General features: G+C 43.2%; 1 protein-coding gene across 1 annotated transcript in view; it reads left to right on the top strand.

The window, feature by feature from the left end:
* The first annotated feature begins 687 nt into the window (after window positions 1-687).
* Window positions 688-21,207, top strand: part of HS6ST3 (heparan sulfate 6-O-sulfotransferase 3) — a 619,426-nt gene continuing 598,906 nt past the window's right edge. Inside the window, exon 1 of the mRNA XM_040991017.1 lies at window positions 688-1,462. Within this exon, the coding sequence (XP_040846951.1) occupies window positions 756-1,462 (707 nt within the window). The 5' untranslated portion in view covers window positions 688-755. The remainder of the gene's footprint in view (window positions 1,463-21,207) is intronic.

The raw sequence follows: 21,207 nt of genomic DNA, 5'->3' as shown, positions 1-21,207 counted from the left end.
TTCTGCTGCGGGTGGCGGGGCTCCCGTCACACCGGCTGGCGGCTCGTGGCGGTGTCAGCCCGTGTGTGTGGTGGAGTCTGCGTGCCGGGGCCGAGCGGCCCGCGCGCAGTGCGACTCCCGGCGGGGGCGGCCCGGCACCAGCGCCCGCCCACCCGCACGCCGCCGCCGCCGCCGCCGTGGGGCTGCTCCGCAAACTTGCAGCGGGCTTGTCCGCCAGCGCGGCTCCCGCGCTCCGTGCCACGCGGGCAGAGCTGCCGGGTGCGCGTGCGGGGCGCGGCGCAGCGTTGCGCCTTCGCCCTTGGCCCGCGCCCTGACGAACCTCATGCAACCTCTGCGCTTGTGGTCGCAGCTGCCCGGCTGCCCGGCTGTCCCGGGCAGGTCCAGGACCCGAGCCCCGCGCCGCCGTGCCTGAGCGCCCGGGAGCCGCCAGCGGCGGGATGCTCCGCGTCGCCTGAGAGGCCGGGCGCGAGCTGGGAGCGGGCCGAGCCGGTGGGGCCCCTGGAGCGTGGGGCGCCCCACGCCGCAGCCGCAGCCGCGTGGGCCGGCGCCCTCCTCCCACACGCGGCTCCCAGGCCCCGGCTCCGCCAGCCCCGGCGTGCGGCGGGGCCTCCAGCCAGCCGCGCGCCCCGGCGCCAGGGGCATGGAGGAGCGGCGGGCTCCGAGCCGCGCCCCGGAGTCCCCGAAACTTCCGAACGGGCGCCCTTCACCGCCGCCGCCGCCACCGCCGCTTCGCCTGCCGGCCTGAGAGCGGGACCATGGATGAAAGGTTCAACAAGTGGCTGCTAACGCCGGTGCTCACTCTCCTCTTCGTGGTCATCATGTACCAGTACGTGTCCCCCTCCTGCAGCAGCTCCTGCACCAACTTCGGGGAGCAGCCCCGCGCCGGCGAGGCCCGCGCGCCCGCCGCCCCGAGTCCCGCCCGCCGAGCACAGGTGCCGCCGGACGAGTGGGAGCGGCGGCCCCAGCTGCCCCCGCCGCCCCGAGGGCCGCCCGAGGCGTCGCGGGGCTCCGTGGTGCCCGAGGAAGAGGACGTGGAGCCGGGGGACCAGGAGGAGGAGGAGGAAGAAGAGGAGGAAGAGGAGCCGGACCCCGAGGGCCCGGAGAACGGCTCCCCGCCCCGCTTCGTGCCCCGTTTCAACTTCACCCTGAAGGACCTGACCCGCTTCGTGGATTTCAACATCAAAGGGCGGGACGTGATCGTGTTCCTACACATCCAGAAGACGGGGGGCACGACGTTCGGCCGGCACCTGGTCAAGAACATCCGTCTGGAGCAGCCCTGCAGCTGCAAAGCCGGCCAGAAGAAGTGCACCTGCCACCGGCCCGGCAAGAAGGAGACGTGGCTCTTCTCGCGTTTCTCCACCGGCTGGAGCTGCGGGCTGCACGCCGACTGGACAGAGCTCACCAACTGCGTGCCGGCCATCATGGAGAAGAAGGACTGTCCCCGCAACCACAGCCACACCAGGTACCGTTCCCAGTGCCGACTGGCTCCTTGTCTTTTCCCTGCCTGCTCCCTGCCCCAAGTCCCAGTCAGACTCCACGCGCCCCTGTGCGCGCAGGAGGTTTTCCCCGCGCCTCCCAGCGGCGGAGGCCGAGGTTTTTGGGAGAGGAACTGGAGGTTTCTGGAGAGTGTCCAGGTGTTGTGCTCGCCCTGCATCCCCTCACCCGGCTTGCCACTTCTCCCCACCCCCTGCTTTCCTAGTCACCTTCGAAAGTATCCTGTGTTATAGTGTGTATCTGGCTTGGCGTCTAGCATGGTGTGACCTCCTTGGGAGTGGACGCTGGGAAAACCTTAGGCAGTGGTCAGCGAGGAGTATGGCCTGGGTTTGACCAGTGAGGTCTGAAATCTTATATTTAAGGTCTGGGAATGGAAACCCACATTGGGTAAAAGGAAGTGGGGTGGGAGAGTAGCGAGGCGGTACTGGAGTTTTCTAGGTGTGCAGATGCTGGAGACATTTATGTTTTAGTGGCTGCTGGTGTCGCTCTGCAGCCTGGCAAATGCCGTCCTTGTTTCTGCTTTGAAAACACACGTGCAAATTGCTGTTCTCCCTCCTTCAACTTCTATCTGGACATGGTTTCTATTGGCCAGCAGTGCCAGGATCTGGACTCAATGCTGTTCTCAGCAAGATTTCCACTCTCCCTAAGACCTTTTCATTAACATTCACAAGGTATTGTTAAACGCCTGTCTTGTGCCTGGCAGTGTGCTAAGGTGGGCACAAAGACAAAGCATTTACCCTCCCTTGCTTTCAGGATGGACTGAGTCTCCTTCCCTCTCAGTCCCCTCCCCCCCTTAAAAATAGTAGTATGGGTGAAGATTAGCAAAGTTTGCAGTCTTAATAGCCATTGACGCTGCTTGCATTATTAACATCCTTTGAGAGAGGCATGGGATTAAGAATTTGGTTGAATGTTCTTTCTGCCCACTGCAATTTGGAGATTAATCTGACATGCTTACTCCAGGGACTCAAATATTAAAAGGTTGGAACACTAGTTTATTGAAGTTTTATCTCAAAGATTTCAAACAATTTGGTGTAAGGAAATAGGAATTTAAACACTCCCTTCAATATGTTGCTATCAGATTGCTTTTGCATTTGACATTAGGGAAAAGCTTCATGTACTGGAGGCAGGCCAGCTTCTGGAATTCACCACCACTGAAGCATCTGATTCTACTTCATTTCTCCAAGAATGAGCAAAATTTCATTAGTTTTTTTTTTTTTTTAACTCTGGCAGTATTTAAAATGATTTCCCTCCTCCAAGTACCTTTCCCTGATTCATGAGGATTGGCTAGGGTAAGAGACTGGTTGGATTTGGAATGAGGGCATTGGACTCTTTCCTTGGTCTGTTTGAAGGATGTTGTACTTTAAAAAAGATTTTAATAGTGCAATTATTTGAGATCTTACCACTGTTTTAGATTAAATCACTTCTTAGATCTTTACTTCTTTAACAGGTAGTAACAGTGTCTTCTGCATGCCATCCGGCGCTGTACTCTATTTTAGGCCTCATTATTAATTTCTGATTGAGCCCAAGGAGTTTGCTGGTTTGCGCCCAGTTTCCCTTTCAGGGAAACTGGAGGCTTTGACTATCATACAGGAAAGCCTAAAGGCTCTTCACTAGTGGTTGGTATTCTTAAATTTCTAAGCCAGTAAACCTAAGCGTCTTTGTTATTAGGTAAAGATGTGGAGGAATTACAGGAGGACGGGATCTACAAATAGCTGACTTTTTATTTAGTGATGAAATGTGGCTGTCACAGACCCTCCATGGACTCTAAACAGAGTGGTCTCTGGTGATGCTGAGAACTGTCACCTTCACTATTTTCTTTTCTTTTTTTTTTCCTGCCTTCCTTCGCTATTTAGATGTAAGATTTTCCACTGCATAGTCATATAATTTCTTTGTCGATGAACCAAAACCATTCACGTTTTTCTAAATTGCTAGTCATGAAACAATCAGTCCTGTAGTGATATTCTTTTCTTTCTTTAAATTAGGTGGAAGTATTTTGTTTGTACCACTTTTTATAACTACTCATTCCCCTCCCTCCGCGTCCTTTCTCCTTGCTTAATTCTCAATTATTTTTCTTCCCAAGGTACTGCAGGGAGGAATAGTGGCAGATGTGAAGTGGCCTGTGTCAGACGCTACAGGGAAAAAGTTGAAGAGTTGTTAACTGTAGCATCTTCCTAGCACCAGAGATTGGATTAGTTGTCTGTCATCGTAGTGCCTGAGTACAGCGATCCACAGTCAACTAGATTAGCCTGGATAATGGAGGGTACATTCCCACAATGCAAAATGGCAGATAATCTATTGCTACATAATGGGAACATGGCTCTACTTGAAATCGGGCTGATGCTAAGCAAAACTGAGAATGGATCCTGTTGATTTCATTTCCTTGGTCTCCCTGGTTTTAGTCCCACTGCTACCTGCCCCGAGGCATCTTCTCCTTACTCCTGTCAGGAGTCCGTGCCCTTGTAGATGACACAGAGGGTCTGAATGAGGACTCTGCATCAGAGGGACGTGGCTCTTGGGCTTCCTAGGTGTGCAGCCAGGAGGAAGTTACTCTTTATGAGCTTCAGTGTTTTTCACTGTTCAGGTGAAGGTAATAATTAGTATGTCTCTATAGCAGACTAGATGAGAACTAAATGAGCCAATGAATGTAAAAATGTTTAGCACATGTATGAATATATACGTAAACTAGTATGTGCTGGTACTTTCTTTTTAAAAAAAAGATTTATTTATTTATTTCAAAGGCAGATAAAGATTGAGAGAACGTTATGATGTGCCATCATGTGGATTCAACAGCTAGGTCTGGGCCAGGCTAAAGCCAGAAGCCAGTAGCTCCATCTTGGTCCCACATATAGTAAGAGAAAAGCAAGAACTTGGACCATCATCCCTTGCCTTCCCAGGTGCATTGGCAATAAGCTGGATCTGAAACGGGGCAGCCAGGGACTCAACTCAGAACTCTGGCATGGATTCCGGCAACACAAGTGGCAATTTGACCCACTGTATCACATTGCTGGTATGTGGTATACATACTGTGTATAATAATGTGATACCAGTTGCCAATTAAAATAATGTTTTCCCTCATCAGACCTCTTACAAAGGGGTCCAAAGTCACTTCCACAGAGAGCTCAGTATCAGTGGGTCACCTTAACTCACAGATGTCTCCTAATGGTTGTTTGAAATGATGAATGTAAATTCCAAATGTAATCTGTCAACTGAAGATTATGGCCATCGGGGTATCAATCATTGCAGAGAGCCCACTGGGAATGGGCTGGGGAGTACATAGTATGGTTGGATCTGTAATCTGTGGGGATAAGAAAAACCATCTGGAATGGTGGGAGAGCAGATAGGAACTTCCAAGACGCCAAGAGGAAGGAAGGAAGCCAACCTATGGATGATTTGGACCTGTAAGTGCAAGGTAAATTTGGCCCATAGAAACTGATCAAAATACAGCAAGGCATTACCAGGAATGACTTCTTTTATTATATGATGAGCAGTTTCTCTCTTTATGCTTCCTTCTTTATTATGTATTTTTTATATGTTTCTGCTTTTACTTATGCCCACACCTTCAGTATGTATAGCATCATGGCATTCTGTGGCTAAAAAGGACTGCGAAGATCATCTAATCCTGCAAATTTCCTAAAAAGGATGAAACGATATGTCCAAGTTTTCTTATTGGAATCTGATTCTTCATTTTCATAATCTATTTTTTTCACCAGTGTAACTTCTGTTTATTGTGAAACATACAACAGAGAATGTCTTAAGCAGTCACTTACTCTCCAGATAGTATCATAGTACTAGGGGTAGAGTTTTGCATAGTATCAACCCTGTGGATCTTGGGCTATTAGTTAAGACAAACCTTAATCTTTGGAAGTGGATATCACTTCTATTCTTAAATAATGTAAACTATGTTCCCTCTGCAGCTTTTTTGGGATGGTATGGAAATTTCTCTCTTTTATGACTTGCATTTCACTGATTCTGTTAGGATGCAATAAAATGCCACAGAGTGACAGTTCAGTTAATGATGGCTGCATGTGAGTGGTCTCAAAAGATTGGATCTCAGATAGGTTGTATCCACCTTTGTTTGTGGAGGTACACTCTGTGATGTCACAATGATAAACTCACCTAACGATGTGATTCACAAAACATTTGTCCATAGTTTAGCACGACAGAACTGCAGTTGTGGTTGTTGAAGCAGGCTGCTCTGTTGCAAGTGACGCCAGCCTAATTTAAGCTTGTTTCAATAGGAACAAATGATTGGCTTACATGACCATACCACAGAAATGGATGGGGAGAGGTGGTTCCAGGAATAACCAGAATTATAGATTCGGTATCTTTCTCTCTACACTCTGTGAATTATCTTGTAATATCAAGTTGGCTCATTCCATGAGATGGGTGAGTGGTTGTCACATCCAAATGTCCCAGAAGCAGAGAGGAAAGAAAGCTTCTTTTGAGTTCCAGTTTGGAATCCTGGGAATGACTGATCAGTCCGGCTTGGAAGTGGGGACTGTTGTTGCAGGCGGTCACTGTGGCTGGGGAGATGAGTTTGTGAGACCAGCTTGCATCAACTCACCCTCCTCCCCTGTTGCTGGTGAGTGTGTGTGTGTGAGTGTGTGTGTGTGTGTGTGTGTGAGAGAGAGAGAGAGAGAGAAATGCATATGGATACAGTTCCTGGGGAATTGCTGGATTCTAAGCAGTCTCTTTAATGGTGTTGACTATAGGTACAAATAAATGAGAACTTTCGGTTCTCATTTGCACTCTGTTTATGGACATTTTTAAGTGAAACTGCAACTTGGGTTTATTTATGGCATCTAAAAACCATGCTATATGACTGATTCATTGAAGGAACTGGTCGTGTGTAATGTGAATATGGGGAAATTACAGAGAGACAAAATGCTGCCTTCAGATTCTTTGTGGAAGAAGGTGTAGGAGGTGGAGGGGACTTGTTAGGTATTGCTCCAAAGGATAGAATTGAGATAAAAAGGGAAATAATTTCAACTCGAACTGTCACAAAATTAATAATTGTTGAAAATGAACATGGTCCTTAGTAAAGTAATTTATTCCCTAGTAGTGAGAACTTTAGGCATTTCTAACTAACCATGGAGGAATTCCTACCTGGGAAGGGTGTAGCCGGGAGGGCCTTTGATTTTGAAGCTTCTTCGTATCTACTCTAATCTATTAGAGTTCAGTGCATTTTCCTTCTCCCTTTTCCTACCTCATTTATCGATAAAAATATTATAAATGAAGTAGTCAGTTCTCCAGCATTTTTAAATATCTCTACCAAGGAAACTTTTGATTAAGCATTGTCTGGTGATGCATAGACAATAACACATTCAGGATCGGAAGCAACAAAGAGGTCCTGTGTGTTTGATGGTCTGCTTCTCAATCCAAAGTGTGAAAAGATGAGAAAATATGACATAACTTGAAACTTTATCTGCTTAAAGCTTTTTTCTTTGGACACCAGGCTACAATATAAGGAGACTGCAGGGCTCTGCTGCAGAGACTCCAGAATATTGTGGTGTGTACTGCTTTTTGAAGCATGATCTGCTTGATGTCTCTTCTAATTAGAAATGGTGAACTGCCAAGAAGGTTAATTTTTACTGTAAGCTTTGTGTGCAGTATAAAACTAAGTAACTTAGAGATGGTTCTGTGTGTGCCACATCCACTTATTTGTTCATTACAGGGTCTCCTGAAATATTGCTTCAGCTTCAGACCACTGATATTTGCTAGACATCAGAAAGAGGTTAAATTAAGTCTATTCATTTTTTTTTGAAGCGGTGAAAATCTAAATGGGAATTAGGCACTGGCACTAGATGACTTAGTCTGCATTTTGCTTGCTGGTTACCTTGGGAATTTTATTGGGTTGATTTTAGAGAAATAGAAATGTTTATGTAATAATTGGAAGCTAGGGAAATTTAGCCACCAGCCATGTGGATTTGCTTAATCTTAGACTCTTATATTATTATTCCCAAAAGCTAATTATTGTTATCTCCTTCTCACTAAAAACAATCAGAAGCTTATGGCATTTGAAAGTGATTTATGCTTGATAATGAATTAAACAGTTTAATTGGGACTGGAAAAATCCTAATGTGATTTTGAGAGTCACAGAATAAATTATTGTGCCAAGAAATAGGTGCAATATGAAAACAATTAAATGGGGAACCCAAATTAATATTTTATAGTCACCAAGATTGTGGCTATCAAGTGTAAATTCTCTGTTGACCTTAATTGGTTAATGACTTTGTTCAAGCTAAACATTTAACCATAGATTGGGACTTGTACCAAATATTTGTTAATATAGATGATATTATTTAATCTTTTAAATATTTTGTTTATTTTTTTGTTCATCCATTGGGAAGGTAGAGTTACAGAGAGAGAGAGGGACAGAGAAACATCCTTCATCCACTGCCTAAATGGCCACAATGATTAGAGTTGGGCTGATCTGAAGCCAGAAGCCAGGGGCTTCTTCTGAATGTCTCACATGAATACAGTGGCCCAAGCACTTGGGCCGTATTCTGCTGCCTTTCCATATTCTGCTCCAAGGCTGTAGCAGGGAGTTAGATAAGTTAGCAACCATAACTTGAATTGGCACCCATTTGGGATGCCAGGTGGGCATCACAGTTGCTGGATTTACTGGATATGCCATGGCACTGGCTGTGGCATTATTTGATTTTTACTCTGGCAAGTGCTTTTATGTAGTAGAAGATACATAAAGCACAGTGCTTAACTAATAGAGGATGCTTATTATTTGTATCAGCTTTGTGATTACCTTACAAAAGATGCCAACATAACCTGTGTTGTGAATTCTGATTATTAGAGCTTGCCTTCCCCAATTTGTTAGATGATAGCTCCTCTGATCCTGTGGAAGAAGAGTTAAAGTGACTCCGGAAGCCATAGCTTATTGGGCCGTTCCATTGGGTTTCTCTTGCTAGGCAATATCTGCAAACCATAAATTCACTTGGGCACAAACAGATACACTTGCCTTTTGGAAAGGTTAAGGTCATCATTCTTTTTCACTTTCAGAGAAAATCAGCCTAAGCTGGGAGCAGGGCAATTTTCCTGTCTGATGGGAGGGAGGGAGAGACACATGTAACTTGCAGAGCACATCGACTCTGGAATATTAGTGGTTGAAAGCTAGATGCTTGAGGTAGTGGTGGTTAGAGATTATGATATTGGAGAGCAGCTGGAAGAGATGATGGGCTCAGAAAAAAAGTTCTCAAGAAAAATTGGAGCTAACAATGAGGAACTTGCGTGTCCTTGGAAGTCCCTGATGATCGTGCTGATGCCTGACTTACGATTAGGGTGCTGTTTAAGAGCATGGACTCTGAAATCCTATCACTTGGATTGTAATCTGGTTTAATCACTTACTGTCATGTCACTCTGGGTGAAGCCTGTTATCTTCTCTGTTCTCTCCAGCGTTCTTGTTTGGAGAATGGGAGTAGTTAGAGCAGCATCGGTGAGTGTTAATAATCCACCTGGCGCTCTTAGGATACAGTTTGACACGTGGTGGGGAATCATGGCAGAGTGAGCTATGATTATTTCCTCAAAGGGATTCATCTCATACATACGTGCTGTTTTATGTAAAGATAAAATGATAGGCTGTACCATTCTTTCCCAACCTGAAATTTTTCTTCCTGAATAGTACAGAGATGAACTTGCAAGCTGTGACACAAAAGCCATAAAACATGAAAGAAAGCTTTCATTCTTAGGGTATTGTGGATACTCAGTGGGCTGTCAGTGGATGCTGTGGAATAGAAACTTGCAGTCTTTATTTTTATTTTTCAGCATATCATTTTTTAATGGGAAATTAATGAAACAGCAATAAAAATATTTAAATGCATACAATTAAATTCCTACATGAAACAATTCTGCAATGAAATTGAATTAGTTGCCTGTGGGCACATAAATATTTGTAGCTCATTGCTGCCATTAATATCTTACCATGCTATTTTTTTGTTGGTAGGTACTGTGTCATTTCTTTTCAGAACTTTGTATTCAATACTCATTTTTGCTCCTCCATTCTAGTTTCTTTATAAGCATAAGAGGCTATAAATGATGCTCATGTTGACTCATCCATGAGATTTGCAGAATATTTTTCCAAGGATTTGAAGTTCTGTATGTGCAGCCTGGATTGATGGCACTCTTATTTTATGGACTTTAGTAAAAAAGTCATAGAATGTTATGAGTTTCCTTCAGAAGTAGAAAGCTAGGCCTGGAAATAAGAGTCCACATGTTCTAAAACAAAGAAATACAACAACTTATATGTGAAAATCCAAAAGTGCGATCCCTCCATTACAGTGAAAGAGGGAATGGGCAGGGATATTGTAATAGAGGAGAGAGGGTGGGGAGAGAGGAGAGAATAGGGAGAGGAGAGATGGGGGGAGAGAGAGAGAGAGAACAATGCAAAGTGACGAATGAAATCCGAGTAGAACTGAATCATGGGGAAGGTAATACTGAGCACAGGAGATAGAAATTTGTCTCTCCTGCAGTAGTTTGTCTCATTAGTGCCAGCGCGGGGAGTCCGGGAAGCTGTCTGGCTTGGAGCACTGCTGTGTTTAAATGCTGCAGAGGCACATGTATTTACCCCTTTCTCTTTTCCAGGGGGTGGGGTAGGAGGGGTCATGCTACTGTTCTGTACTGTTGATAGCTTTGTCAGCCTGAATCCTGAGGCAGATGGAGGCATGGTTGGGATTTTGAAAGGAAACAGTTGTGTAAGTATGGGCAGGGGAGAGGAACCAGCCTTGGTCCTTGAGGTGCCTTGTCCCTGGTAACAGAGGGAAGCTGTTAACCCTGCTGGATCTTCCCACATTGTGTCCCGTGTCAGGGTGTCAGTGGTAGGAAGAGGCTTCTGGGCGGGAGCTGTTTGAAGAAAGCAGTCAGTGTTGGGTTGAGGCAGAGGGGAAGGAGGGTGGAAGGGTGAATGGCTTGGGAAGGACCTGTCCTGACCATGCCCTCCTCTCCGCTCTGGGTCTGCTTGCGTTGTTTTTCATCTAGTGGAATCACCTGGAAATCGAAGGACACAAGAGCTAATTGATGTATCCAGTGGCCTTCAGCAAGGCATAGAAAGATGGAGAGATTAATGGGTGTGAAAAAGATGAATTAAGAACAGTTTGGACCTGAGGGACTCCCTGTGAAACTGTTGAGTTTATACTGATAGTAGGAACCTGGACTTTCTGGCATTGTTCAAGCCTGCAGCGTTGGGAAATACTTCAATAGTGGAATGATGGACATGTGACTATTTCTGAAGCACTACCCATTGTAATACTAGAGGGAAAATCAGTGGGGGGAAAGGACTTGGGAGGGGAGAGACAGGAAATCCCAGGGCCTATGAAACTGTATCATAAAATAATAATAATTAAAAATATATCTTTACTAAAAAACCCCACTGTATCCCTAATTTCCAACATACACAAAATGTAAAACTAGACAACTCATGATGAATGTTAGAGATTAAATAAATAAAGCTAAGAGAAATGGTGAAAAAAAAAAAGACAGCTTGGACAGTGCCTTAGAGTAGTTTGGAATTTCTGACTATCCATTTGGATGTGGTGGTTCTGATTTGCAAGTGAGACTGAGGACAGAGATTCTTGTGTTCTGCTACCTGCACCACGTGTCTGCTGTGTGGCTCACCAAATCCCCGTGAGGATGGCGACTGCCGCAAGTCACTTACCCAGAGATGAGGCACCATTGATGACTGATGTTTTGCTGAGTAATAAAAAAGTACTGCTACATTTGGATGCTTGTCATCTTAACAAGCTAGCATCAGCTGGTCCTAGTGATATTTGTGGAAAGTTAGACCTATATTAGGATTTACAACACAGATTGTATACGATATCTGTGTGTGACATACAAATTTCAAGTTACGGAACAGCATTAGTTAAGACATGATCAAATCATTTGCCAAACAGGCAGAAGCACATTTATGAGATGCTTTCTCTCACGTGGATTTTCTTCCAAGAACTTTAAGATTCCTTAGAATAGTATTTATAACTTTTCAATATCTGAAGGTAAGGGAAGAAACAATTTGTATCACATTTATAACCATTCTAATATATCTCATTTCAGATGACTTAATAGTATTTCCATATTTATTTTGGGAGAGAGATCATATGCTTGAAATTATATGTGCTATCTTTCTGTATAAATTATGAAATTCCTATTATCAGATACTAAAAATATTTAAATCTAGTTGGTACCTGATAAAGTTTGACATAAGAACCATGAAGTCACTGCTTTAATTCTATGAATCAAAATGCTGTAGGCAAAATACTATTCCTCATGTGTGAGGGTCTTCAAAATTTATGAAAAATATCATGAAAAACACTATCCTTGGATATTAAATTTTTGCATCAAAATAAACTAATCTATTCTATTTTCCATGAACTTTTTTGAAGTACTTTCTTTCATTTTTAAAAGATTTGCTTGTTTTACTTGAAAGCCATAGTTACGGGGAGAGAGAGAGAGGGAGAGACAGCGAGAAAGATCATCCATCTGCTGATTCACTCCCCAAATGGTTACTACAGCCAGAGGTGAGTTGTTTCTGAGGCTGGAAGCCAGGAGCATCTTCTGGGTCTCCCATCTGGGTGCAGGGATCTGAGGTCCTGAGCCATCCTCTGCTGCTTTCCCAGGTCATAAGCAGGAAGCTGGATCAGAAGTGGAGCAGCAGAGAATATGGGATGCAAATGCCCACAGGCTGAAGATTAGCCTGCTGGACCACTGTCCCTGCCCCTGAAATGCTTTCTTAGATAACAGAAACAATATTCCATGCCATATTGATGCAGAGTACAGCTTTGTGACTGATGCATGTGGAAATGTCATTGCTGGTGGCAGTGTCATCTGTGGTGAAGCATAGACCTCCATCCCACTTCTTACAGCTCCCCTTTGCACACACCCTCTATTTTTGCTCCAGGACTCTACTTTGTGACTTGTCCAGAGTCTGCAATAGCATGGAGCAAAAGGATCCCCCGAAGGCTGTGCCCCCCACACTGTTTGAAGGGCTACTTGCCATGTTATAGTTGTTGCAGGAATTGTTTTCTGCTATGAAAATTATTTTCACTAACCTGCACTCTGTTTAACTGGATTTCAAGTAAGTTGCCTTTAAAAATCTAGGAGAGCTGTCAGAGAGGGGTGTTTTTTTTTGTCCCCTTCCCCTGAACAGCTTCATTGAATTCCTTATTGTGCCTTCTGTGTAAGTGATAAAAAAAGAGGATTAATAGATATTTGTATCCCTAACTTTCCTGTTACTACGCATTTCTACCAGTACTTCTGTTAATGAATATTGCAAGTCCTTGTGCATAAAAGCTTCTGGTAATGTATAGGAGCTTATGTGCACTGAAAGTGTCCAATTTATTATCAGGTGCATTAGGAATCTGAACATATTTGCAGACTCTCATGGCCCCTATTGTTTTTGTCTTTTAAATTCAGATGTAAGCCTAAAGACCCACTGCAGATAAATTTCTTTGGTTTGAAGGTTTTATTCTCCAAATTCCTTATGTATGCTATAAAGAATAATTAATGTAATGAAAAAATCAATATTGCGTATAAATTATTTAGACTTTACTATCATTGTAATTTTCTCTTCAACACCTATTGATTGGCAACAATTCATTTGTTAATTTCTTCCTAATAAGATATTCATTGTGTTAGGTCTGTAGTAGTGCTGTCCCTGCACTTTCACAAGCCAGTCATGAATTACTAATGATGCATGGGACAAGTTAACTTACTACTGAGTGCTATGAGATAGAAAATAGGCAAAAAGGGAGTCATTTGAAATGCTGTGCTGCAAAAACTCCACCTAGGCAGACAACTGCTAATAACTAAATGAATGTACACTTGTAAGTTGTTTGTACCGTAAAAGCTTGTGGGTATTTTTCCCAGATGTATACTTGTTTTCTGTTTTAAATTGATTTTTAAAGCCATGGCTCTCTTTGGTTGTTAAGGAAAGTGTGTGTGTGTGTGTGTGTGTGTGTGTGCGCACACACACACGTGCTATGCTAGGGGGCTGTGTCCTAAATGTAGTGTTTGAAATGTGGTGATTCTTCAACAAACTTCTAACAGTTGACAACTGAATTTAGAGATTGAAACAACTCTGAGGCCTTTTCGAAGCCCAAAGAGGTGAATCCAAGAACTCAAACTACCACCATGTATGAACTCAAACTACCACCATGTATGAATTCAAACTACCACCATGTTTGGGGAAGAAAAGTTTTCCGTTGGGTAATTAGGACCCCAGGGGCAGAGTGGTGTCCTGCAAAGAGCTCTATCTTTGTGTTAGTCATCCAGGGTTGGAAACTGAGCATCCCGATTTACCACATGCTTATTTGGCTGTAGCTTTACTGCTAACATACAGGTTGCCTGAGAACAGGGACAGTGCTTTGTTGCGGCTGTATCATTGGTGCCTAGAATAGTTCCCGCTACACAATGGCTGTCAAATCAAGGCTGACTGAGTAAATAGAAGAATTGAAGTAAAGGTACATAGATAGACCTATTGCTCTATACTAGTTAAGTGGGTTGAAAATGTTCTCTGACTTTTTGTAGGGAGGTTAAGGTTGAAGAAATGGAGGCATTTTGTAAGGTTCAAGATATTGTACAAATTTAAATTTATGTTGATGGTTAGAAACCTTTTGATATTGTGGTCTTCAGCAGCTAGTTCAGGGTTATAAGCTTAAAAGCCATACCTCTGCCATCTGTGTTGTCCTTTCTGCCAACCTGTGATGCTCGCCTGTCTTTACCTGGAACCTGAGAGGGGGCGGTATTGCATTGCTGTGTAACCAATCCCCTCTCGCAAGCCCCCTTAAAGGCCCACAGTAAGGAGGGGCTCGCTCACTTGGTCGAAGCTTCCCTCACTCTTGCACTCTTGGTCTCCCTAGTATCAGTCTGCTCCCATGTTTCCTGCAGACAGACTCTAATGACAGGTGGCCCCTGACTCTGGCCCCTGTGTGTTTCTAATTCTCATCCTGATCAAGTTCAGGGTATAACAGATTGGTTTGGGTTGGGACCTATGTTGAACCAGTCTAGTGATAAGTCAGTGCTAGAAAACCCTGTGACTCAAGCTTCTACCTCTGGAGCTTCACCGTCCTAGTGAAGGCCTAGCCTTTCTGGTGTTAGTAGATTCCTAGAGATAGTAAATGACTCAGCTTTTAGCACACCTTTCATGTGCGAACTGATTAATTCTTGGTCTGCACCACCCCCCTCAACCCAGGGCTTCTTTTAAAGGGCTGTTACACTCCAGGCCACTATTTTTCACCAGAGTAAGACTAGGCAACTAGAGACAACCCCTTTGCTCCTTAGCTTGGGGGGAAGGATAGAAACTAGTTAGGCTCAAGCCTTCTTATTACTCACACTTGCTCCTTTCTTGGAAACCACAGTGAAGGATCTGGCCATTCTTTTCCTTCTGCCTGCCTACTGAGCCACACAGGCGCTTCCTTGTGAGGGCCAGTGTGGTATGTACTACCTCTTGTCTCCAGAGATCTCTGAGTGTAGAGACCTTTCATCCTTCATAATGAACATTGGTGTATCTGCCACTTTCATGTAAACAAACCCTGAAACTCAAGCAGATGAAGAATCCAGCTAAACAAAGGCATGAAGGTAGTACTAAGTGGGTTTCAAAACAGTGGAGAAACCCATGATCAAAATTAGAAGGTCAAGTTGAGAAGAGTCTTGGATTGGGCTTAGTTCCTTCAGAGACAAATAGTCAGGAACTATAGATAGGTAAATGTGATGGGAATAACACTGTATTTGCAAGTCCCATGGTTTAAGGCTACATGAGGACACAGATACGGCCTTCCATTATCTATGAAAATGAAGCATACAAAAAGAAGGGAGAGAAAAAGAGAAGCTTGTGAAGTCATGCAAAGCCTGACCTACCCAACTTCTCATTACTACAACATTATAAAAGCATTAAATGGTTAACAAGAGCATTCTCACTTTGCTGGCTGAATCTTCAGTTGCCTGCAACAGCTAGGGCTGGTCAAAGCCAAAACTGGGAGCCAGTAACTCAGTCCAGGTCTTCCATATGGTTCTCATGAATCCAGTGACATAGGCTGTCACTGCTGCCTCCCTGCATTAGCAGGAAGCTGGAATTAGGAGCCAGAGCTGGATACTGAGCCCAGAACTGTGATGTTAGGCTTGAGCCTCATACCCCGTAACAGATTCTGGGCCAAATGCCCACTCTGTTTAATTTTCTGTTGCTCACTCTGATTGATTAATTGATCCACTCATGATTGTACATAGACTGCTCAGGCACAGAAGATGTAAATTAAGGAGAAGACTTTGTCCTTAGTCTCAGGGAGTGAAATTATAGTTATGCAAATCATAGACAGGATAGCTGCAGATATTGATGTCATAATATTTAGGTAGATATCCAACCACTTAATTCAGAACTGTTTATAAAGGTCATAAGAAGGTGTGTCAAAGAATGTTCTTTGCTGGGATGAACAAGACAGGTAATGAAGGATTGGGCCTAACTAAATTAATGATGTTTTACTGGGCTGGAAATAGAGCTATTTATAGAGGACCCTGAAGTATGTTGGACTGCAAACAAAATTATTTTTAAGGATTTATTTATTTGAGAGGGCTGGGGAAAAGAGGAAGTAGCAGGGAGTGGGGAGGAGATACCAGCTGTGTATTCCTTCTGCTGTTTCACTGCTTCAGCAGCCTGGAGCCAGAAGCTCCATCTGCATCTCTCCCCCTACTTGGTGGGAATCTATACCTTAGCTATTATCTACTGCCTCCCGAAGTGTACATGAGCAAGAAGATAGATCAGAATTGGAGGAAGAACTCCACCCCAGGTAGTCAGATGTGGATGATAATGGGATGCAAGCATCACTAGCAGGCTTAACAATGCCCTGAAGAAATGAATTTTGATTCAATGTGCAATTTAGAGTTACTTAATGTTATTAAAGAGTGATGATTGCTAAAATATGGCTATAAATTCTCTGAATCCCTTCCTTTCAGGAGACAAAGTTTCATTTATCCCACAGGCCCCCACTTGGGATTCAATGACTTGGTTCTAATAAATATAATACAATTGAAAGGGATGAGATGTCACCTCTGAGGTTAGGTTATGCAAGGGCTGTGACTTTCAGCTTTGATTCTTTCTTCCTTGGGTCACTTGCTGTGGATAAAGCTGTTCTGGCTAGTGCTGTAGGAAAGCCCCCCTGAAAACTCCCTGCAGTGACAGAGTGAACTTGGAAGGGGACCCAGGAAAGTCTTCAGAGCAGTAGCCTTGTGAGTGAGCCTGAGCTAACAGGAATGAAAAGGCAAAGCGGTGTGGTCATGGGAGTGGTATCAGAAACAACCTGATCGTAGAGCACAGCTTTATCTGTCTTCTCTTTTTAACAGAAGTGAAGGCAGAATATTTCAGTGCAGAGAGAGGGCAGTTGGTAAGATTGACAACTGAAAGATGAGATGGTTCTAACCTGGTGGAATCTCTTCTGTCTGAAGTACAGTGCTGGGAATGGTGAGAAGAAGGCGTGTCAGAAATTTGAGGAGAGCAGAGATTTGAATCATTTTTTAAAAAAGTTGAGAAAATACATTTCTTATGGAATAAGTTTCCTGGCAGCATTGAATACTGTTTTGAAATCTGAGATTGTAGATTTGAAATTAGTCTAGTTAGCATGGTTCTGTAATTTTCTCCAGCAACATTTAACTGCTGTTTTTGCTCCAGTGATATTAACTACTTGGTAAAAGCACATAGGAAGGACATCATTGGGTTTATTCAGGATTGGAATTTTACCCATTGAGGAATGAGGGAATCAGAAAAATTTTAGGGGAGCATTCATAGTGTCAAGCCTCATTTTTTAGACTCTTTAGAAGATATTCATGGAGATGAGGTTAGGTGATAGATAATAAACAAAATGATAGCATCAATATTATATGTCAGGGGTGATTATAGAGGGCTTCCTGGAATTAGAAAATGTAGTAGAAGAGTGCTGGTACAGTGTGCTGGACTGTGGGAGACAATGCTCAGAGAAGTAGATGTTTGAGGTTGAGATGTGGCAGTGGGTGCTGTTGGATGATCTGTGTGCATGGCTGCCTGGAGTGGGTTAAGGAGTGATAATTGGAACCAAGTTCCAAGAATGGTGGGGACAGGATGTTGCACGGATTATCCATGAGAACATTGAAGTCAAGAATGATGGAAAAGAAAGTAGAGGACTGATGGTGGAGGGCAGGTGGACCATGGTGCTGGCACTGTGGCTAAAGGCTGACAGAGACTGCTGTGTTCCAGAAGACCTTGGGGATGTAGTTGCTCATTCACTGGTAGCCTCTATGTTGTTTGGTTTCTCAGTACTGTGGAAGTGAAGGCATAAAGGGCAAAAAGCAGAGCAGGAAATAAGAAAGGAAGAAAGACAGAAAATAAATAGCAGGAGGAAATTGCAGTAAGAGATAGAGAAACCCAGCTACTACAATGCAGGAAAGGTCCAACAGCCTCTAATCTTGCAATATGCCAGTAAGGGTAGAAACTCTGGGACAGTGTGGGGGTCGGAAGGTAGCATTTGATATACATTTAAATGCTTTGATTAATTCATTAATATCTGTAAACAAGCTCATCCAATCATAGTCAGTATGAAGCAGTTACATTTTGTTCATTTTTTTTTGACGGTAGAGCCATGTATATTGGTAGAGTCTTCTATCTTAAAGTATTTAAAATTTTAAGCCTAATGATATTGGAAATGAAGGATAGCTGTTTTTTTCCCCCCATGTTGACAGATCTGTAAGATTTGTCAGCAGAGGGGTGACCTTACAGGGGATAATGTCTTTCTACTGGATGTGAGTTAGACTCTGGAATCTGGAAAGAGTGACTCAGCAGATTATTCTCTGCTTCAGAGAAGTAGAGGCCTCTCAGATCAATGCAGTTAAAGTGGGGTTAGACTACTAATCCAATAAGTGGTTTTGGTGAGATAGGATGGAAAAGGGCTGCATTAGGTAATACAGTTATTATCATTTTGAAAAGGTTGTGTGTTACAGGTGGAAGGGACTGGATTCACAGATACACTTCTTGTGCTTTGATTTTCTGTTTTGAGAGCTACTTGCCTTTATTCAGCATTGGGTAGCCTTCGTTCCATTCTGGAGAAGTGTTGGAGGAAGTGTGGTATGTTACGCTACTGTTAGTGATTTTGGGTTATCAGAGAGGTCAAGAGAAGCCAAGGATAAGTCTAGGGATGAAGATCCAGAAGTGGTTCCAGAAAGCTAGGGTAGGAGGGTGCTGATAGTGGGCTGTGTGCTGCAATTGGAATTGCTAAGGCCTTCGGTTTAATGCTTTTTGACATGGTGAGGTATGCAGAGAAGGGTACAGGCATCCAGAGAAGGGTACAGCCCTGCTGCTGGAAAGCTGTCTTTCTTGATGGGAAACTACAGTGTGGCCAACTAAGACACAGTGAGAACAGATTGGAAGTGCAGGGCCGTAAAGTTAACAAGGGTCGTGTGATGCTGTCTGTGTTTTCAAGGAACTTGCAGGGGACGCACATCAAATGGAGCATAGAATGTGAAGGATCTGCTGTAGTGCAGACTATGCATAGTGAAGGGATAGAGGAAGCTGTCTGGGAGAGATCTTCCTTGGAGGAAGTGGTGCAGTTATAAAGGGTCACCAGAAGAAAGTGGGGATAACTTTCCCTGAAGGCTCTAGTAGCGACTTCATAAGTGGTAGTTCAGGGACTGAGCCCAACTTAAGCTTGTCAGCAACTTTCTTTATAGTAAGTTGCTTACCATTTTCTCCAATAGTGTCCTTGGTACGTTTTGTCAGCATGCTGGTTGATATGCATTAATCACGATGCATTTATACTACAAATTATATCTTAATTAAATATTGAAAGTATCAAAATTTTATGAAAGATTATATTGCATGTTTGTTACAAACTAACAGGGATTCAAGGTGATCGTGTGGGATCACTTTGATGCTCTGTATTGTTTTCTTGAGTAGATTCACAGTGTGACCTAAGGGAGGAAGGTTAATCACTCAATTTTTTAACATATGTAATTAAAAACAGATGAACAATACTATTCAATTAACATATGGCTTAATTACTTGTGAATGTGCATGTTAAGGTACATCACCTCCCTAGGCTAACTGCCTGTTTCCAAAGACAGTTTGAGGTAGATTGCAAAAAGAAGATAGGACAATTATAAATGTAAGTAGAACCCAAGACAAAGAAAAGAAACAGAAATGCAGGTGTGCTAAGTATGTAGGTTTAGTTCACTTTTGGATTCAGCATGTACTTAGGCGTTTAAGATCTTCACTGCTAAGCACAAACAACCTTAGTGAACTTTTGTCATTGAGTTATGTTTGTCTCAGAGAAAGGGAAAATCATTTTTCGCTGCTCTCTGGGAGGAATTTATTGCTGAAAGGGACATGGGATGGCATCATGAACAGTCTTTTCACAGCAGTTTCACAGAAGGCATAGAAATGTTCTTCAAAAGGCTGTTTCATCACCTCTATTAAAGAGAAGTTCTGATATCAGCAGTGAGTAACTAGAAATTTTAATGAAGAACATCTCTTTTATTACGGTGAGAAAGGTATAAAATACTTAGAGTTAGGATTTCCTTGGAGATAGAATATCAGTATGAGTGAATAGACAAACATTTGCTGAATGAAAGAATGCATGTTGTAAAAATTCTAAGATTGCATGAAGTTAATTTACAAATTTCAGAATAAAAAAGATATTTGGTCTTTTCATAATAAAAATCATTCTAAATCATTTTTGAAAAAAATTAGGATATCAGAAGTATGAACAAAGAAGGGAAATGATGAGATGGAGTTAGTTCCAGATATGAAACACTCTGGGGACAATGATTAAAACCAACTCTGGATACACTGCTATACACATGATAAGAAGCTCCAGGAATAGATGCAATTATATTTATGAATTTGTTATGATACCATAGTTATAGCATGCTAGACAGAGGAATATTCACTTAATAACCTGTTTCCCAACAATGTTTAGAAACTGGCAAACTCTTCTATATCCACACCACATATGATAGAACATAATGTTTCCCAGTTGAGTTCAATATTTAAATATAAAATTTATATGAGCTTTGAGTAATGTAAAATTGGCGTGTTCATGTGCCTTGGAAAGAATGATCCTTTCTAATGTATGAAGGGATAAAAGGAAGCTCAAAGGAAAGCATGACAGATTTATCTGTGTTAAAAATGTGAGATGTGTACAGTGAAGACAACAAAGCTGACATGAAATGGGAAGGAAGAGGGCAGAGTTTTCATGGGTTTGTATTGGCAGGAGTACTACAGACGCACATCACTGTGAGATTAGATTAGTTCCTGATTTATGTAGCCAGGGATACAGGGTTTTATTGGAATAAGGAGGTCACGGAGAGCAGAGTGGATGCAGCAGATTCCAACAGCTCTGTTCTGTCTGGTGAGTTTCTGCTGAGCTGGGGGTGTACTGGATGCTGCTGCCAGCGGGCCCCCCCTTCGGTCTGAGAAACACGAGTCTGGTCATGCCTCAGCCTCTTCACACTCAGGTTTTAAATCACAATCAAGGGATGAGTTGCATAAATGTTGATTCTCTTAAGGATGCGTTTACATCTGGCTCTCTTGATCCTTGAGTCAGACAGCCTCCACAGGTAATAGCCTAAACTGTGGGGCAATAGCCCACTTAGAACCCAGGTCTCTAAACAGGGTCTTTGGGGCTCGATTTTCAGGACCCTGGAGAGCTCACTCCTGAGTAAAGAAAGAAGAAACACACAAAGTATGACAGGGGAAGG

This window comes from Ochotona curzoniae, unplaced genomic scaffold (genome assembly GCF_017591425.1).
Source record: "Ochotona curzoniae isolate NIBS_2020 unplaced genomic scaffold, NIBS_Ocur_1.0 contig_64, whole genome shotgun sequence".
Classification (NCBI taxonomy): domain Eukaryota; kingdom Metazoa; phylum Chordata; class Mammalia; order Lagomorpha; family Ochotonidae; genus Ochotona; species Ochotona curzoniae.
Note: the sequence above shows the minus strand (reverse complement) of the source record. Positions and strands in the feature narration are given on the sequence as shown.